Genomic DNA, 20,772 nt, shown 5'->3' on the forward strand with positions numbered 1-20,772 from the left:
ATCAACTGATGGATGATTTGTAAAACTAAAGATAAATTGACATGAATCATTTGAATTAGCAGTTGGATTATTGAATTTCTTTCCTCAGCCTCCATTCTAGCTTGAAATTCTTGGTGTTCCTTCAGTTTTTTTCATGTCTTTCCTTTAACTTATTCTCCCTCTTTCTGTCTGCATAAAGCTTTTCCTCTTATTCCTTCTTTAGTTCCTCTTGCTCTTTGAACTCTTTCATCCACTTTGGGAGTCGAGGGTATTTCATATGCATAACAGAGAGGTGAAATGAAGCAACCATTCTGGTGACCCAACCGCTGTTCTCGGCTTCCTTTCTGGCCTGAAGTTCTTGCATTTCCTTCAGTATTTTCATTTCCCGTTTGCTTTGTTTTTCACATTCTTCCTTTAATTTAGCCTCCATCTTCATGTCACCCTTCACTTCTCTCAGCTGTTGTTCATACTTTTTCTCTATTTCCTTCCTCAGTTTCTCCTGCTCTTTGCGTATTTGCTCTTCGTTCTCTTCCAGGATTCGTTGTTTCTCCTCTTCTATCACTTTCTCTGCCTTTTGGAACATTTCAGTGGTGTAGTAGCTTCCTCCATTCTGCACATTTATAATTCTTATCTTCTCGAGCAGCTCACTGACCTGAGAACGATCCTCCAGTTTATTATTGAACACGTGGTACTGGCCGTTACATCTGGACACAAAGTCCTGCAGGTCTTTGTCGTCCTTCAACAACTCCTCAACAGGTTTCCCTTCGAGCTGGTCACCATGGGTAAAGAGAACCATGCTGTATTTGTCAGCTTCCTCACCAAAGATTTCCTGAATCTTCTGCACCGTCTTCCTTTCTTCCTCTGTGAATCTGCCCAGTCTGATGACAACCAGGAAGATATGAGGTCCAGGAGAAGCAAGGGAAATGCACCGGACAATATCTTTTAATGTTTTCTCTTCAGTGTCCTTGGTGTCAAACAGGCCTGGAGTGTCGATAATAGCAACCTTTTGTCCATCAACCTCGCCAACAACCTTTTGACAGACTTTAGTCGAAGATTTGAAGCTGAATTCTGATTTAAAACACTTTCGTTCCAGAATGGTGTTTCCTGTGGCACTTTTGCCAACTCCAGTCTTCCCCACCATCACAATCCTGACCAGCTCATTATTGTTGTAGACTGAAAAAAAAGGACAAACAATCAATGTTATGAAAATGTCTTTAATTAGTCACATCAGTGATGGATAACTATGGTTGTAAAAACTCAAGTTGTGTTTACACAGTATTAAGGTTCATGAGAGTTTCATCTCTTAGTTGCTGAAGATTCTTCATTTGTTTTTTCATCTTTATTTTTATGTTTGTGGTTCTTTGGTCGTTATTACAATATCTTGTAAAAATGCCCAAAGTCATTGTTTAAGGAGAACTTTAAGAACCATACTGGATTATTTGTATTATTTAAATATTTTTGACTTGATCTTTGATGTTTTCTGAATCATTATGGTTCTAGTACCAAAAGACTCATCAACACACCCTACTTATTACCACAGTTACACTGCATCACCTGTTATGTTGGTGAGTGAATCACAGGAGTTTCAATTTCCTGCATTCTGGTGAATTTTAGTGCATGTGAATCACAAACTAATGAGCCACAACTGCTTAGTACAATGTACTGATATGAACCTCAAATAAAACCAAAGGTACATATCATTAAGGATGGAGACGACACTACTATTACCAATGCTGCTCTCTCCACCTTCAAAAGGAAAAACAGCAAGGGCACGCCATATTTTTAAATTACCATCATACAGTGGAAACCGCTTATAGCGATCACTGTTACAGTGATTGACCATTTATATGGATCAGAAAGCTCAGGACAGAATCATTCCTGTACAAATGCTGTTTAAATAATTCACTTATAGTAATCAATAATCCGCTTACAGTGTTCATTTTGGGTCTTTTCATACATTAAAACATTTGGAAAAAAAACATTTTAAACTACAGTAATTCTAGTTTCTTTTTACCTTACACCCATAGTTCACGTATGATGTGTATTTAGTGGCGTTGCAGCGCAGCCCCACAGGGTTGACTCTGTCTCTCTCTCTCTCTCTCTCTCTCTCTCTCTCTCTCTCTTTTATTTAATGTTATCAAATGGAGAGAAATGTCCTCTCCTTTTCCTAGTAATATTTTTGTCTTCCCTCATGGCAGAGTTGTACAGTGTTACAGGTTACGTTTGTCCTAAAGTTGATTCTGGTTCAACTTTCTCCCTGCGGTCCCCACCCCCACAGCTACGCACAACCCGTCTGCTTCCAGCTGGTGACCTGAGGCTGGTGACGTGTGCACATTGAAATCATGACAAGAAAAAGAAAAGGAAAACGTAATTTTCTCTCAATGAAAAATGTAGTCTTATTGAAGCTTATGATAAACTGCCGAGAACGAGCCAACGAGATGCAGCAGAGAAACAACCAGCGTTTAAACAGCTGTTCTGTATTTTGAAATAGTCAATAAAATTCAATAAATAGCAAAGTTGCCCATTTTATCACTTTATATTCATGTAATAAATATAAAAATGTCAATTAGATGGTAATCTGCATGAGAAATTACGAAAAAGAAAAAATCAGTTATAATTAAAGCTGCAAGCAGCGTTGGTCAGGACCTCGCACTCTGGCCCGTCGGGATCAGATCATTTTGCTTTTTAAAAATGAGAGATATTTCCTTCAAGTGTGGTGTGCTTTTATTTTGAAAGTTTGACTGACAGGATGAGAATTTTCTGCAGGGTGAGACATGTCTGTCTTGCTCACATCTGTGTCATCAAAATCATGCAAGTTTTGGGCCCATTCACTGTCAGGTGTGTAGAGACAATAAGTAACTGCAGCTGTAACTGCACTGTCTGAAAACAGCCCGGGTCTGAAGACATCTACATGCCCGTGACAGAAGCCCTTCAACTGCGCCGCGGCCCGACGTTCACAGAGGCGCGAGGGCCCGTTCAATGCTGCTTGCAGCTTTAATTTTACTGATATAGAGTACACCTGTTTAAAACTATTTTTTTTCGATAAAATGACACTAAACTGTATACATTTGATTTTATTAACATGTCTTGCACCTGCAGGTTGCTCTGTAGTAGTGGGCTGTTGTACTACTGTGGCATCAACGCTGCTCTCTCCACCTTCAAATAGAAAAAAGCAAGAGCACAGCACACCATATCTTTTAATGTACCAATATAATACAGTTAACAACTCTCTCCACCTATTCAAAGAACAGAGCAAGAGCACAATACCCTCCTCAGTTTACTGATATACACCCATCACAAGTTTGAGTACACCTGTTTAAAACTATTTTTTTTTCATAAAATGACACTAAACTGTATACATTTGATTTTTCTAACATGTCTTGTACCTGCAGGTTGCTCTGTAGTAGTGGGCTGCTGGTCTTCTGTGGTATCAACGCTGCTCTCTCCACCTTCAAATAGAAAAAAGCAAGAGCACAGCACACCATATCTTTTAATGTACCAATATAATACAGTTAACAACTCTCTCCACCTATTCAAAGAACAGAGCAATGGCACAATACCCTCCTCAGTTTACTGATAATACTCTAACAGTTACCCATCAAAGGTTAAAATAGCCCTTCAACCAACACAAATATTAAATAACACAAATATTTAAGTTTCAACTAATTACAGCAGCCTGAATAATCTGACAGAAGATCTGTTTTCTCAATAATTTTAAATTATGAGCTCAAAGTATGAACTTGCTGACATGCCATCAATGTTTTTGAGGAAATTAGAAAGGAAACTACCACTTTCGGCAGCTTTAACAAGGGGACGATGATGAATGTCTGATGGACGGAAACAGACTCTCAAAAGACGGTTCCATCAAGTATCTTTTCACACTCGCAACCCTTTTATTTAAAAGCTTAGCATTTATAATTTAAGAAATAAAAGTGTGCCAGCGTTATTTTGAAGTTATTTATTTATTCATTCATCGATTTTGTTCAAGCTGTGAGGACAAAAAGAAAATTAAATAAACCTTCTGCTTCTGTGTTTAAATGTATACAGTGGTAACTGCTTATAGTGATTATAATTACAGTGATCAGCTGCTTATATGGATCAAGAAGCTCTGAGACAGAATCATTCCTATACAACAATACAATACATTTATGCTGTTTAAATAAGTCACCTATAGAAATCAAGCAGCCCGCCTACAGTATTCATTTTGGGTCTTTTCATACATGACAACATATGGAAAAACATTTTAAACCACGTAAGTCTATTCTTGTACTTTACTCCCATGATAAGCGGCTCCTGCTGCGTGCACACTGAAATCATGACAGAGACAGAAAGTCATTTCTCTCAATGACAAACGTAGTCTCCCCGAAACTTATGACAATGGGGGGATTTAAGTAAATTTCACCGCTTTCACCGCTTCAAAAATGTGCACACTCCGTTTGAAACAGCTGTACTGTATTTTGAAACAGTCATTAAAATCCGTATCTTTATATTCATGTAGGCTAATAAATATACAAATGTCAATTAGATTCTGTATGACAAATAAAGAAAAAGAAAAGGTTATAATAATCATCTGCTTATAGTGTTATTTGACCCGGACAGACGTGATCATTATAAGTACAGGTTTCCACTGTACTTATATCCTTCTCCAGTTTCGAGTTAATTTTTAACTTTCAGTGATGCTTGTAAATGGATCCTGTGAAAGCGAAAATGTGTCAAAGAGTATGATAATATTGGAAAGTTCTCTTAAATTGCCTACACCATAATTTTAAATATACATCTGACGTTATCTAGCCTATTGATAATATGACTACAGTCACTGATCTGAATGCTCATTTATTAACAAATAAAGATAAAACTGCTGCTCTTCACTATCACCATGCAGACTCATCAAGCTGAATGCAGGGATTGAACCATCAACCTTCTAGTAATGAGTTTGCTCCTCTAACCTTTAGGCCATCACTGCCCACCTACAGGTATACATTTAATCTGTCATCGGTTTTGTGGCAAATCAGCTGCTTCACCTTGTTAACTGCAGCACTTTTGCCCTTTTTGGTGAAAACTCCTTTATATTCTTCATATAATTTCATCAGCAGGTTTGTTCTGCTGCTGAGAAGAACACCACTCTAGTTTTCTCTTCTTTTTGCGACACAGTATCGTCTTTTCGACAATCGACTGTTCTGGGCTGCTTATTTACTCAATGCACATGCACACTTGAAGCTTATTCCAGTCTGGCTAGACTTAGCGTTGACTAGATGCAGCTCAGCTGCGTTAGTGGAACAGCTTGAGCTTCAAGTGAAAGTTGACGTTAATTCTAACCAGGCCTCTTCAAGTAAGTGCAGCTTTCTTTAGCTGCATTGATGGAACACCCCTCTGGTCGCAGTCGGGATCTCGTGTTTAGTGACATCAGTTATAGTTCAGGTAGTACAGTGTGCTACAGGTGTTGAGAAACGAGTTTCCCTGCAGCCATCCTCAAGTGTAGGAGAGAGAAATAAGAGAAGAGCAAACAAAAGTGTCAATAAAGAGGCTCATGGTGAAGCATAAAGCTAATGAAACCTTGGTAGAAGCCAAAAGAATGAAGAAATGATGAGAGGTGCGTCTATCTTATTCTTTTAGTCAGTGTGTCAATTATTTTTTTTATTATTCATGTAGTCTATATTTTGTTTTTATAAATACCACTTAATGTTTCTGTAGCCCAGTCTAAAAATGTTTCATTTTAGAAAAATAAATATGTAAATTTTTGTATCGCTTCATCACAATGTAGTGTGTAAAAGATAGATGCTAATCGCGATTAGCGCATTAGCACGCTAGTTATATTAGCACACATTGCACCATAGTAACAGCTAATGTTACTGTTTGTTGCTAGTATGTGTTGATGGGAATTAGATAAAAGCTCAAAATGCACTCGGCATGAATAGTAAAAGAGCTTTAGGACAAGTTCAGTGAGTGAGAAAAACTGTCATGTACCTCTAATAGACTGAGGACCAGGAAACACTTCTTGGACTCTATGGAAGAGTAGATGTCTTCCGCTCAGCTATCACTTTGTCTGGACTGTTGTCGTCCACCAGCCTGTAACCTCACTCATCATTCCCCTCATCATGCATCGCCCCATTCCTCATCCTTTGCCCATGTTTCAACTCAGGGATTTGTGGGTAACGATTAACCAGTGCACGTGCTATTTTGTTTTGTAGCTTGCATTTGCAAGTGAAGCGGCCATTTGTTTTAGGACTCTATGCTCCCGAGCAATGAGTCAGGCCTGCGACGTTTTGTTTTGGTTTAAAGGACAAAATTTTATTTTAGTTGCAGAGTGAGTGTGTGCGTGTGAGTGTGGGCCCTTTAGTTAGAAGCTTTGAAACTGATAATATATAAAGAGGTCATAACTTCTGAGAAAAGTTTGAAAAGCAAAAGGGAAACACAACTAAGTTTTGTACAATATTTTCATACCTATTAATTTTTATTAATTGGTTTAAATATTTGTTTTCATTAACTAAATTCATTATTTGCATTTAAAGTACTGTGTGTGTCGTTTTAAGGTATGATTTGAGTCTAAAAACCAGAGAATAGTGACTAAAAACATAATTCTTAGTGGGATTTAAAATTAGTGATTCCTACTATACATTCCTGCTAAGTGGAGGCACCGCCATATATTTGTAGTTGATATTCATGTAAAGGTTTAAAAGCTGGTAATTTCATTTCGGTTACACAGGTTAGCACGGCCAGCCACGGGTAAACGTACCCAGGGCCCCGCCTATAGTACTACAACACTTGTTGGACAGTTACTAACTAAATAGCTACATGGAACGGGTGTTACATTTAGGAAGTGCATATATTTTTATACACATTTTATACATCTGGCCTCTGGACACACTTCCATGACACCCTTATAGTTGCTTCTTTCAAAAAGCTACTCAAAACCTGACCACACACACACATGCATGTTGAAAGATAATTAGTGATTTAATTTAATTTGGTAAATAGAGTATATTTAGGTGATACTCATGCACATATACTAACATTTCTTATGTATTTAGTGCAAGAGGATGTACAAATTTGTGGGATCATTCTGATTAACCATCAGAGACCCACGGAGGCGTCTGCACCCTTTGCCGCCATCTTTCAGAGGCTGCAGCGAGCTCAGTTTTAAAGCTAGTGAAGATACTGGTATCATATGAAACTAGAGGATCTAAGGCAGCCACTGGTATCAACCATGTCTTAACATATGTTGAAACCATGTCTCAGCATGTCCCCATAATTTCCAAAGAAAATACACGTCTCAAGAATGATCTACAGATATCATTTGCTTCAATGGCTTGTCATGACTGCATTCAAATAACCAGGGATGTAAATAGGGCAAGGATTCTGATTTTAATACATTTTCCTGTGACTTGTCAGAGTCAGGTTTGCTATGAGAGAGGTATAGATTTCATATTATATGACATAAGAGTAATTGTCTGTGTTGCAAGAGGCAACAGAAAGGGTGTCAAGGAAGTGTGACAAATTATCGGATCCAGTTATTTTGTATGATTTTGTTAACTCAGCTAAAAATGTAATAACTTATGATGTGCAAAAAATGTATTACATTATTGATTTAGAAATGTTATTACATTATTGGCTGTTAAAAGCCCTCTCTTTCCAGCATGGAGTCAGAGCACCTGCTGACATCTTTTTTATTATCATAAATGTGGACATCTTGTCCAATCTCTGCAAGTTTCTCCCAGCTAACTGATATCTCACCTGAGGTTGTTTCATCTTGAGGTTTTCCAGGAGGGCTGCAAGGTAAGGTTTTAATGAGACCGCTGACTTCATCGGCTGGCCCAACACCTACTGAGGTCACTGCTCTGCATCTGAACATGTACTCTGTGTTAGGAGTCAGATCGCTCACTGTCACTTCTTCATCCTTTGGTGCTGGTTTTTGTTGCCATCCATCCTCTCCACTGACACAGTACTCTACAGAGTAGGAGCTGATGTTCGCTGCTCCAAATCTTGGTGGACAAATCTTCAGTGTAACGCTGTTGTGGGTTACATCACCTGCTGTCACTGTTTCAGGCTTTGAAGGCGGCTCAAAGTTCTCACTGACAGAAAAACCGTTTTCATAAACATAGATGCTTGAACCTTTCTGTGTCTCATTTGTTAAACCTACTGTCAGGAACTTAATGTTCTTCTTCTCCTTGTTGGCCTCTGCAAAATCACTGAATAGATTTACTTTGTTCTTCATTGCATAAGATACTTCTTTTGAGGCGTACCATTGTTCCTTCTCTACATTGTAAGTCTGTGGATCTTGAGGGTCGTCTGGTTTGGGTGTTTCTTCCAAGTAGTTTGATAAAGCTGAGAGATACGGTTCAGCACTTCCCAGTGAGGTGAAAACAAAACACACAGCATGTTCTGCACAGAGAATTTCTTCATCAAGCACATTTTCAGATGGGACAATCTTGGTGTTTTTCATCATGTTGGTGAAAATTTTTAACCTGCTTATTTCTCTCTCTTTACAGTCCATCCACTCGTTCAGGCTTGTGTTGTTGAAAGGAGAAGAATGTCTCTTCTTCAGAATCTCTGCAAGCACAGCCTCCTCTTCCCCTCCTCCCCTGATTGATGGAAGTTTCTTTGCCAGATTTTGTTGGAATTCCAGTTTGTACTCGGAGCAAAATTCTGCAAATGTTTTAAGTTTTTTATCAATCTGTGGGAACTGCTGTGCAGTGGTGGTTCTCATTGCATCATTGCACCTCATGTCCAGCTCAGTGAAGTCCTCCAGGACACTCTGGGATTTCTGCACTAAACTTATACTTATCTGACGGACGAGTTTAGCAGCAGATGGATCTAAACTCACAAGTGGCATCAGCCAGACCTTCATTGGTACAGCATTTTCTCCATTGGTTCCCAGTAATCGTGGTAGGCTTTGGTAGACTTGTATAGCATCCTGAAAGGATGTTGGAGTTTTCTTCAGTAAAAAGTCTCCATGGAATTTGCAGGAGAACTTCTCCACCTTTTCAATGTCCTTGGTTTCCATTTGGACAGAACCTTCCCCCCCTACTGTGATGGTGGGGATTTTCTTGATCATCACCTTCATGTTGCCCTGAATGTCTTGATGACTTTCTTCATCAGACACCTCACAGTCAAAGACAAAGAAGGCTTGTGCCCCATAAAGGATACCTGTGACTACATGTGTTGCTATTGCTTTATCAAAGACATCCGGATGCTTTACATTGTCTCTTCCAAGATGATTCATTGACAGTTGCTTCATCTTTGTGGTTGCATGGTACTTCAGTGTTACTCTGGCCTGATGTTTGGATGTTTTACTATCTTTCAGGTATTTGGCAGATCCTCCAACCTCTACTAGTCCACCAAGGAAACTTGCCTTCAGCGATGCTTCTACATTTAATGCTGAAGATTTATCTGCAATTGATTCAGATGCAACTATCTGAAAATCGTTGCAGTGCTGTGGTCTTTCTTGTATATCATTTTTCAGATCATTAAGGTCCCACAATGTCATGCCTGCAAAAGAAGAAGCAAAAATCAAGATCAACTTCCTTTAATGAATGAATGAATGTTCTGCCATTTCATCTCCCATCTCTTATGGGATTATAAGACACCTTTAACAGACATACAACAGAGAACTGGTCACTGCTGATCACAAATCAGTCCAGGTGATCTAAGAATAAAAAACAACAATGATTGTTCGAGCCTTACACCTTACTTATACAAGGTTTTATTCCTGAATTCACTAAATAAGGCGATGATTTAAAGGTCTCTTTTTCAAACAACCATCTCAGATGATGTGAGTCTCTCATATCAAAGAACTCACTTGTATTCTTCATAACACTAAACAAAAGACAAAGGATCCTCATTTTCTATTTTTCACAGATCACACACTGGACGAATTTCTTCCGATGTTCAATTTCAGTGTTCAGAATGTTTTGGTTGTTGTCTAGTTGTGATGGATTAAGTATTTCTACATGTGAATTCTTACCAGGGATGAGTGAGTCTTTGCGGCAGTCGTACAACATTCCGAGGCTGAAAGGCCGGCCGAGCGCTGCCACCTCCATTGTCCCTGTGGCGTCAGCGTCCATTGCTCAGTGTGAACTGGAAAAAATGGACAACAGCTTGTTAGTTCTCCCTGTTGTCTGTCACCTTGTAATGTGGCTGCAACACAGAGGTACTGCAGAATCTATCAACACTAAATAAAATAATAAGCATAGACATACACTAATAGGATAAATATTCTTTGAGATATCATGGATACAGAGGACTTTCTAAGATTTACAAAAATCCACAGAGATACTGTGGAATGGTAGGCTTCCTAAATGGGTCAGTAGTAACATAAGGGAAAGAAAATAGAGGGAAGCTGTTTGTTACAGAAAACAAAGAAAAAGTAATCAGCTCAATGTGTGTAAACTGAAATCCAGACTAGCTGACCGTCACTTTTTGTGTTCCTTGTGCTTTGATCCTGTATTTGTGCTCATGTTGAGCAGATAAAATGTTCTGCGTCTAATATCTCTAAAAAATATTAAACTGTTTGTAATGAAATTTTGTACAGACATTTCTGTTCCCCAGAGGATGATTCTGAATCCCCTGACTTTTCCTCTAGCAGCAAGTTTTCACATATTTTGTGAAATATCTCAACAACTGTTGGATGGGGTGTCAAGAAATCAGTTTCACACATTCATGTTCCCCTCAGTATGAATTGTAATAACTATGATCATCTGACTTTTCATCTAAAGCCATTATCTGGTCAAAATTTTTTCAATGTGTCGAATACTTTGGTGACCAATTACCCGCAAAACTAACAACATTTACACCAGCAGTGGTGGAAAGTAACTAAGGGACAAGGTGACGTCATCAAATATCTTGTTTTGTCCAACAAAAGGCCAAAACTCAAAGATATTCAGCACCAATGCACCAACACAACCCACCTGGTGGAAAGTGTTATTTCTTTTCAAATAAAGCTTTTGTAAAATAAAAAAATTACATACAACACTCATGAACATGTTAATTATTATAATGGGGGAGGAAATGCTGCAGCAGCTTCCTGTTTGTTTCCTTCTCTAAACGGCTCCTCTAGAAACATCATCCAGTCAGTGCAGCAGTGCAGCCAGTTGCTGACTCAAGATATTCACATAAATTTAACCAATCAGATTCCTCCAATTTAATTCAGAAAGGGTGATTTAAGTGAATTAAGTATGATTCAAACCAGTTTAGTATTATATTATTTATATATATATATATATATATATATATATATATATATATATATAATTATATTTAGTAGTTAAGTTTATTAGACAGACAGGATGGATGTGTAGGATTTAATATTTGGTCTACAGTCCAATGCGGAGTGTGGCCGTAATGTGCCTAATATGCTATAATTCAGCTATCATTGAAGCGTGTGGCTGTGGCGTGGCGTTGAGTTTTGATGTTTCGCCATGACAGAGGAAATTGCTACAACTTTAGTGCAAATGCTCCAGTCCCAAACTTTGCATGTTTGATAAGAACACGTCCTCATGACAATATTCAGTCAGTGATGCAAACTGGCTGAATTACGCCCCCTACGAAATAGCAGAAAAGCAGCCCCAGCAGTGGGCAAAATAGTGGACAAAGGAAGTGATGTTTATCTCCTTCTGTCTGAAAACAGCCTGGGTCTGAAGACATCTACATGCCCGTGACAGAAGCCCTTCAACACTGCTTGCAGCTTTAATTATTACACCACTTCAACCCTTAATTTGACCCCCTGAGCATGCTCAAAAACTCACCAAATTTGGCACGCACATCAGGTGAAATATTTGATAAAATGTAAAAATTATCCCCCAAAGTGCCAAAATGTGCACTATAGCGCCACCTATGTATCTAATATGGCTGCCGCGGCCCGTAGGAATGTCGTAGCGAGATTGAACTAAAACTCAATTATTCGTCTCATCAAGACCTACAAATCATATGCTGACACCCCTGACCTAAAACCAACAGGAAGTCCGCAATATGCCCATCAAAGTATGACTTTGCGCCAATTTTGGACCCCCAAGAAACGCCATCTCCTCCTAAGGCGTTAATGATATCAGCTTCAAACTTAAATACATGACTCATGACACTGTGCTGAACAAAAGTTGTTAAAAACTTTGTAATAACTAGAACGATTTAGATATTGTAAGCCCTGAAAGTTGTAGTGCCACATCACACCTTACAATGTAAACCAATGGGGAGGCAATCGCTAGGCATGGACTTTGTGTCAAACAAATGGTTTTGACGTCTAAATTATAAATCTGACCACTTTGAAACCTGTATCAATGGATTCGCGACGATAAAGTGCTGCAGAAAAATAAAATCAAAACTAAAATTTGTAGCTCTGTACTGCAGTTTTTCCTTTATTAGGGCCCAAGCACCTAGCAGTTTGCTCACACTCTCCATTCAAATATATGAGTATTTTTCTGTGTCCGGCTGCAGTTACTTATTGTCTCTACACACCTGACAGTACACATTTCAATCAAACTTTGACCAGGTCATGTGGGTCAAAAGTCTTTACTTTTTCTAAAAATAACCTTGATGAAAATTAGGAAATTAGTTTGTTTTACACACAATCTCATCAAGAGTTTTCAATTTACTAATTGAAATTCAAGTGAATGGGCCCAAAACTTGCACAATTTTGATGACACAGGTGTGAGCAACTCAGCCTTATATGACAAACATCATCTGGTTCCCATGAATTGTTCAAGGTGTGGTCTACAGTTGATATACAGCGACATGATGTTTACACTATGGGTGTTTTCTAGCACCATATAGTGGACTCAGGAAATGATATTTAACTCTTTCATGCAATGTTAGATAACAGTGAAAAACTAAAGTTACACGTCTTTGTCCAGCAAGTACTAGTAACAATGTACATTTAAACATACAACACATAGAAGTGCAATCAGGCAGATTCCCAGAGCCATGGAGACAAGCTTTGTGATTTGTCAGCTTCCAGAAAGCAGCCCCAGCAGCAGGCAAAATGGTGGACAGAGTAAGTGATGTTTATCTCCTTCTTGCACTGTCTGAAAACAGCCCGGGTTTGAAGACATCTACATGCCCGTGACAGAAGCCCTTTGACTGTGCTGCGGCCCGACGTGCACAGAGGCGCGAGGGCCCGTTCAACGCTGCTTGCAGCTTTAATTATTACGGGACATCAGACCTAAATTTGACCCCCTAAACATGCTCAAAAACTCACCAAATTTGGCAAGCACGTCTGGTGAAAAATTTGATAAAATGTAAAAATGAACCCCCAAAGTGCCAAAATGTGTGAGCGCTAGCGCCACCTATGTAACTTAAATGGCTGCCATGGCCCGTAGGAATGTCATAGAGAGATCAAACCAAATTTCAATTATTCGTCTCATCAAGACCAACAAATCATATGCTGTTGTTGTTGACCACTTTCAAACCTGTATCAATGGATTCACAATGAAATTTTCTACAAAAAAAATGATTTTTACTGTAAGATTTGGCCAAACTAATGGGATTTATGAGGAGATTTCACAAGATGTGTACTTAAATATTCTCCTATCCAACTGAGAGGGAGAGAGAGAGGAGGGAAGAAAGGGAGGGGGGGGGTGCCACACACAGTGGTGGCTGGTCCATAGAGGCGGAGGAGGTTGATCCTCCTCTATTTTTTGAGAGGCAGGAGGGAGATCAAAATATAAAAAAGAATATTTGGTTGAAATAAACCATTACCAAATATCAGTATTATTTATATCATATTTTTTATCTCTTATTTCGAAGAGACACGTAAAATGATACTCTAAGGGAAGATGTCCTCCCTAACCAATCAACAACCAGAATGCAATATTGACATCAAGTTGGTCCAATGATACTTTCCAGAATTCATCTTAAATTCTCTCCACTGTAAGGCAGAGTAGCAGCAGTAGATAGCTCCTTGCGTTAGCCAATGCAACAGCTGGCTTGTTGTAGCAGCCTGAAGGACTCTATACATCCATGGAAGGACTGTTAAGGACCGTTGTTAAGCTAATGGGAGAAATTATATGGACTGTGCAGTGCAGCAGCAGCAGGACACCACCAGGGAGCGGCTGGAGAGAGAAGCAACTGGAGAAACAACCAGGAGAGTTAGCTTGTTTGTCATTGTTGCTAATGATATCAGACTGGTTAAGCAGCAGCCATAAAGTTCTGTTAACTAACAAACAAGATGACAAACAGTCACAAATGGATGTTAGGACATGAATACTTCATCTCCATGATAGAAAGAAGACATCAGATAACATGAAGCAGATACAGCTTCTCTCTCTCTGTCTCTTTGGTCGCTAATTTCATCTCTGATGGTTAAATGTCTCTCTATGTGGCTGTTGTGTCAATTTATCTCCTTAACAAGAATGCAGCAGATATATATATATATATATATATATAATGTGTTGTGGGTAGTTTGCTTGTTGAAGTTACAGTGAGATGTCTGGACTCACTCATTCATGTGGAATTGATCCCGTTTTTGATTGAGTGATTGTTCATTCACCTGTTGATGTTGTGTGATTAGTGAATGAGTGTGCAGGAGGTCTGGCTGCTTGCTTCTGACAGTTTCTTTAGTTCGTTTTTAAGCTGAACTGTATATTGAGTAATAAGCTTAAAGTAACTAGAATAACAAGTGTTAACAAGTGGTGTAACTGATTGTAGTTGATCCATGATCCATACGGATCGCCCCTCACGGTTCGGCAGGCATATGAACTGTGGATTAATTGCAAAATTTAATGTCTCATTTAAGACAAAGTAAACAAACTGCTGTAAGTACAAGTCATGGGCAGACAGCGTATCACTAACAGGGATTTTGAAGGGTAATGATCAAACCAGCATCTAACAGGTCCGAAGTGACATCTGTAGGTATGTTTACCTGCTGTTTAATGTGCTACAGCTGAGCAGCTAATTAGCATCTAGCTGCTAACTGATGTTAGCGATGAATGTTTGTTTGGTGACTCGTTCAACAAGCTGCAGGACGGGACATGTGTTCATGTTTCTCAGTTATCATCAAGTTTTGATGATGTGGACACAGGCTGTTTCTTTCACTACGTGTTTAAAAGAGGAAGGTATCATGCCTCATATTGTGATAATTGAGCATTGAATATTTCATATATTTTATTTTATTTTATTTAAACATTAGACATCTTAAATGTTGTTTGTCTTGAATGTATTCATTTAAGACCATGGGCAAAAGTTCATTGCTGTTTCATGCTGTAAGTGTGTTACAGAATAAATAGAAAACAAAGTTTTATTTGTCTCCCCTTTTTTTTTGTGCTGATCCTAAAAATGATCCGATCTGTGACTCAAATCCGTGATACGATCCGAACCGTGAATTTTGTGGTCCGTTGCACCCCTAGTGTTAACATGTCAGCTTTGTAGACTATATTTTGTATGTCATGCACATAGATGAGAGTGTGTAAGTCATGTATTTGATACATGCATTAATACCTTCTGATGTGAACCTACACTTTTAGATCTGTGAATGTTTTTGGTGTTCAGTCTTTCTAGTATTCAGCACTGATCTGAAGCTGTATCACATTATAAGCTTTATGGTACTTTATATATTTCTGTATAATCAGAAAATACATAGGAAAAATGTGTAAATCATGTGATATCTTTTCTGTTTTTGATGAGAACATAAATTTATTGTCACAATAGAACAAGATTATAAATTTGAATTTCACTTTTTTGGTAAAATCACACATCTGAACCAGTCCATGGCTAAAATGAGCTCTTCTTTGTTTAGAAACAATATGTATATGCTAAATGTCTTTAAAGAAGCAGCCTTTACACCACTCAGGGTTTTTTGTTTTTAAAAGCAAGTTGTTTTATTGGCATATAAAATTGCCCCCCACCCCTCTGATTTCATCAGGTGGGGGACAATGATATAGTTTGATGCAGTATGTTGGTTTTCCTCCTGTCCTCCCCAATTTTTTGAGTCACCAGCCGCTACTGGTGTGGGAGTTGAATGCAGCTCATTTTTGTAGGATACAGCAGAAAGGTCTATATACATACAGTACATTATATACAAACTTTGTATGAAGTTTGGTGTTATTATCATTTATTTTACAATAATTATAGGTCTTATATTTATAATTCAGTAGTGAGGATGACCTATGAGGGGAAGGGAAAAAATGGAGTGAGGGTGACAGTTTAGTGATAAAGTGCTGTAGAAAAATACCATCAAAACTAAAATTTGTAGCTCTGTACCGCAGTTTTTCCTTTATTAGGGCCCAAGCACCTAGCGGTTCGCTCACACTCTCCATTCAAATATATGAGTATTTTTCTGTGTCCAGCTGCAGTTACTTATTGTCTCTACACACCTGACAGTACACATTTCAAATCAAACTTTGACCAGGTCATGTGGATCAAAAGTCTTCTCTAAAAATAGACTTGATGAAAATTAGGAAATAAATTTGTTTTACACACAAACTCATTAAGAGTTTTCAATTTACTAATTGAAATTCAAGTGAATGGGCCCAAAACTTGCATGATTTTGATGACACAGATGTGACAGGTCAGTCTTATATAACAAACATCATCTGATTCACATGAAATTTTCAAGGTGTGGTCTACAGTAGATATACAGCAACATGATGTTTACTTAATAGGTGTTCTCTAGAACCATATAGTGGACACAGGAAATGATATTTAACTCCTTCATGCAATGTTCGATGAGAGTCCGGTCCTGAACACATCTGCATGCCTACAAAGAAAGCCCTTAAACTGCGCGTGCCCCGATGTACGCTAGGGTGCAAGGGTCCGTACATCGCTGCTTGCAGCTTTAATTTTAATTAGGGCCCAAAACTTGCATAATTTTGATGACACAGGTTTAAGCAAGTCAGCCTTATATGACAAACATCATGTGGTTCCCATGAATTGTTCAAGGTGTGGTCTACAGTTGGTACACAGCAACATGATGTTTACTTAATAGGTGTCCTCATCTCATCTCAACAGGGAGTCTTAAGCGCCACTCTTTTGCTAACTACTCCTAGCAGGTTAGCCAGAAACATAAAATTTGGTCAGCCAAGGAATAAGACCTTGCTGATGATAACTACTGAAGATTTTGAGTCTTCCTTAAAAGCCGTTGCCATGGCAAGACATTGTTTACCACAAAGCAAAGCTATTTTTAAGGGGCTAGACATGCTTGAAAACTCACAAAACTTTGCCACACGAAAGGTCTTAAAGTCTGTAATATCGTATAGGTGGCTGACATAGGTGTGGAAGAATGGCTCAACAGCTCCCCTGACAATATTTAAACAAAGTACCCCCCCGTGCCATGTTAAACTTACATGTACAAAAATACACACATGTATCATGCCAAGGCGCACAAAAAAGTCTCTTGGACCCATAGCTTAAACCCAACAGGAAGTCGGCCATTTTGAACTTAGTGGTCAATTTTGGCGATTTCACATGTCTTGTATTTTAAAGAATTACTCCTACAGAATTCATCATAACAACTTCAAAATCAGTGTGTGTCATCTAGACTAGTTGTGATCAAAATTATCAAAATCTTGAGTTTTCACTGAACCGCCCTTGCTGTGGCAATGCGACAAACGTTGACGTTTCGCCATAAAGCAGGAAGTTACTGTAGCTTGAATGTACATTGTCCAACCTGCACCAAATTTCTCGTGATTGATAGGAATCCTGCCCTGAACACATCTACATGTCAATATTGAGGCATAGTCATAGCACCACCTACAGGAAGTCATGCCTAAATGACAAACATCACCTGATTCACATGAAACTTTCATGGTGTCGTCTACAGTTGACATACAGCAACATGAGGTTTATTTAATGTGTTCTCTTACATCACAAAGTGGACACAGGAAATGATATTTAACTCTTTCATGCAATGTTCGCTAAGAGCCCGGTCTTGACCACATCTGCATGCCTGCAATAAAAACCCTTCGACTGCGCCACGCCCCAACGTGCGCAAGGGTGCGAGGGCCCGATCATTGCTGCTTGCAGCTTTAATCATTATTTATTGTGCATATGTTTGTTCCTAACAATATTAGAGATCCTGGTGTCACAGCATGTTAATTACTAACCATCACAATGCAGAAGCCTCAGCAGCCACATACCTGCCTGTATCCTCATTGAATGGATCTAATCTCTTCTTAATTGTGCTTCATCATAAATCACTATTTCACATTTCTTAAATCATTTTTTTGTTATAAAAATAATAAACATATTATTATTAATCCGCACTGATTCACATGATAACATTACATAAAACTTTAACAACTAGCAGCAACAAGTGTTTATAATAATTTGCAGGAGATTTTACCTGTTTGATGTTTGGTTTGAGTTTCATGCAGGTTGAAGTTGTTCTTTGTGTTTCTGCAGCTGTACAGCAACGTCCCAACAATGAAGATTCACATCATCAGTTCAGTTACAACAGCAGCAGGAAAGAGAAAGTTCTGTTGACAGCAAGAAACTCTCTTTATCTCTTAAACATCTGTAGCCATAGTGCTCACACAGACAGTCATCAATATCTCGATCAGAACTCATCAATAACACAAGTGCTGATCATGTTTAAATTCTCTCCTCATTTTGCTTTCACCTTACTAAGATCATGTTGACCTGGATGAGTTTAGAGGTCCTGCAGCACTAATCTGGAAAAACAACAAAACAGAATCAGTGAACTTACAGCAGAAAGGTTTGTGATGCTCTGAGAGAGTTCTGTGGTTTCTATCTTTATATTCTCTATGAGGGACAAACTCCACCCGATCTTTAATCATGAACAGAAGGAGGTGTGAAGAAGAAACGCCCTGATTTCATAGAAATGATCTGACCACTCAGGTAAACGTCTGATTAGGTGAAAGTCAATGGCGTTGTGCCAGGGGTGTGTCCTCCTACCACTTTTATTTGTTTTTGATAATTCAGTCATTGTGTCCCTGCTCAGTAATGATTAAATTAACCTTAGTTTTTTACAACCTAACTTTGTGGAAAGGAGAAGGGGAACAACAGGTTATGGAGAGTCCCTTGGGAGCACTTTGCTTGTGTCAGTAGCTCAGCTTTACCTCTGGCGAATACCCCCAACAAATATTTTTTTAAATATTTGTATGAAACAAATATTTGTATAAAACCCACTATTTGTGCTCAGACGGATAATGTATTTGTATTCGGGCACACCTCTACCAAATACCAATGTTGTTTGTGCAGTAAAATTGCAGGTACAAATCTAAATGACCTCTCCCAAGTGAACAAAGTCAGAGCCACAAAGAAGGACCAGTCTCTCCTTGTTGAGTGAGTTCAGGTTTCTGGTCGCAGATATAATCTGTCTAGATGCAGGACCAATAGATTTAAGAACTCATTTGTGCCTGCTGCTGTCGGCCTTTTGAATAATGTTATGTCATTCTACGTTTTTTGTGTGAATTGTTTGTTTGTTGATTGTTGAGGATGATTATATTAACTGCTGGCTGTGCAACTAATTGGCCCTCAGAGAAAGTCAAAGGAAATATTAATAATATTTAGCAGCTGATTCTCCATCTTTGCACCACTTACACATGTAAACAACTATTAAACATCGTAGCAAAAGCCTTAATGCTGTTTAAACCCACTTTCAGATTTGTGAAACCTTTATTCTGTTTGTGAAAACTGAAAAAATGGTGATTTCACTGCTTTTTTCCATCCAGACCACAATAGACCAGGTCCAGAGCAAAAACTACTATACTCAGACCTATCAATTCTGGACTAGATTAACCACTTCATTTGTGAAAACAGGAAAAAAAAAAGGAGTGAAATACCCTAAAAATTGAATTGAGACACAGTTTATGTCAGAGGTCAGCAGGTTCAACAATGGGTCAGTTTTTCTCAGCTCTGCTTACTCGGGGAGACGATGTTGTACAGACTCAGTGAAAACATCCTAATATGTTGTTAATATGTTTTGTTTCTTTATTTCTTTTAATTCATTCAAGAATAAAATTGGTTTATAAAACAGTTATAAGGTTGTGTCTGAGGACTTTTGTCATATTTTCCATCAGTAAGCGAGGGCTAACAGTCAGAGTAACTTATGTAAATACTCATCTGGCAAAATTGACTCATAACCATGAACACATTCTCTGTGTTACACTACGAGAATAGAAATGTAATTGATAACTTATTCACACAATAAAACGTAGGTCGCTTCATGACTTCGAAGTGCTGTTATTGACACAAATCTGTTCTGCTCAGATCCACCAAATGATGTTATTTACCTGTTATTGTTGTTTATCTGTTTAGTTTATAAGATGTTATGAGGTCATATTTATTGGGATTTACATGAGCGTTGTGTTTACATCGTTATCTGCTGTAGATTTATGAAGAGTCATGTAAAAGATCCAATGTATCTATAAAAGGGAAACTTCAGCTTTTGTTATGAGGCCACATATTTTTGTTGGAGGGCCAGATTTGGCCCACAGGCCACTACTTGCCTACCACTAGCTTTGTGTTTTTTCTGATGCGGCTGTTCCTCACCTGTCCACCAGGTGTCCTCTCTGTGCTCCTCTACCTGACATACCTGCTGCTCCTCTCCTCGTTGGCCCTCACGACCTACCTACCTCGACAGGTGTACCTCATTTTGAAGCTGCAGCTCTTTCAGAGGATGCAGCCTGCAGGTGTTTCCTTCCTGCTCCTTTGCTCATTTCCACTGCCAGTGAAAGCAGAGATGTTTGTGTTCATCACGGTGGACAGATGAAGGTCATCTGTGTGAATGTGGAAGTTCTTCACACCTCTTAACATCCTCTGAGCCTGAACGTGGTCTTAGATTATCTAACCAGTTACTTCTCTGATCCCAGGTCCAGTTTTGTGACCAGAGGGGATCAGGTTTTTACT

General features: G+C 38.7%; 1 protein-coding gene across 1 annotated transcript in view; it reads right to left on the minus strand.

The window, feature by feature from the left end:
• LOC121908405 (cytolytic toxin-alpha-like) overlaps positions 1–20,772 on the minus strand; it is a 36,697-nt gene continuing 15,925 nt past the window's right edge. Inside the window, exons 3-6 of the mRNA XM_042428382.1 lie at positions 7,711–9,465; positions 3,366–3,428; positions 3,073–3,135; positions 1–1,152 (exon numbers count right to left, since the gene is read on the minus strand). Coding sequence (XP_042284316.1) covers positions 188–1,152; positions 3,073–3,135; positions 3,366–3,428; positions 7,711–9,465 — 2,846 coding nt within the window. The 3' untranslated portion in view covers positions 1–187. The remainder of the gene's footprint in view (positions 1,153–3,072; positions 3,136–3,365; positions 3,429–7,710; positions 9,466–20,772) is intronic.

This window comes from Thunnus maccoyii, chromosome 12, assembly GCF_910596095.1.
Source record: "Thunnus maccoyii chromosome 12, fThuMac1.1, whole genome shotgun sequence".
NCBI classification, from domain to species: Eukaryota; Metazoa; Chordata; class Actinopteri; order Scombriformes; family Scombridae; genus Thunnus; species Thunnus maccoyii.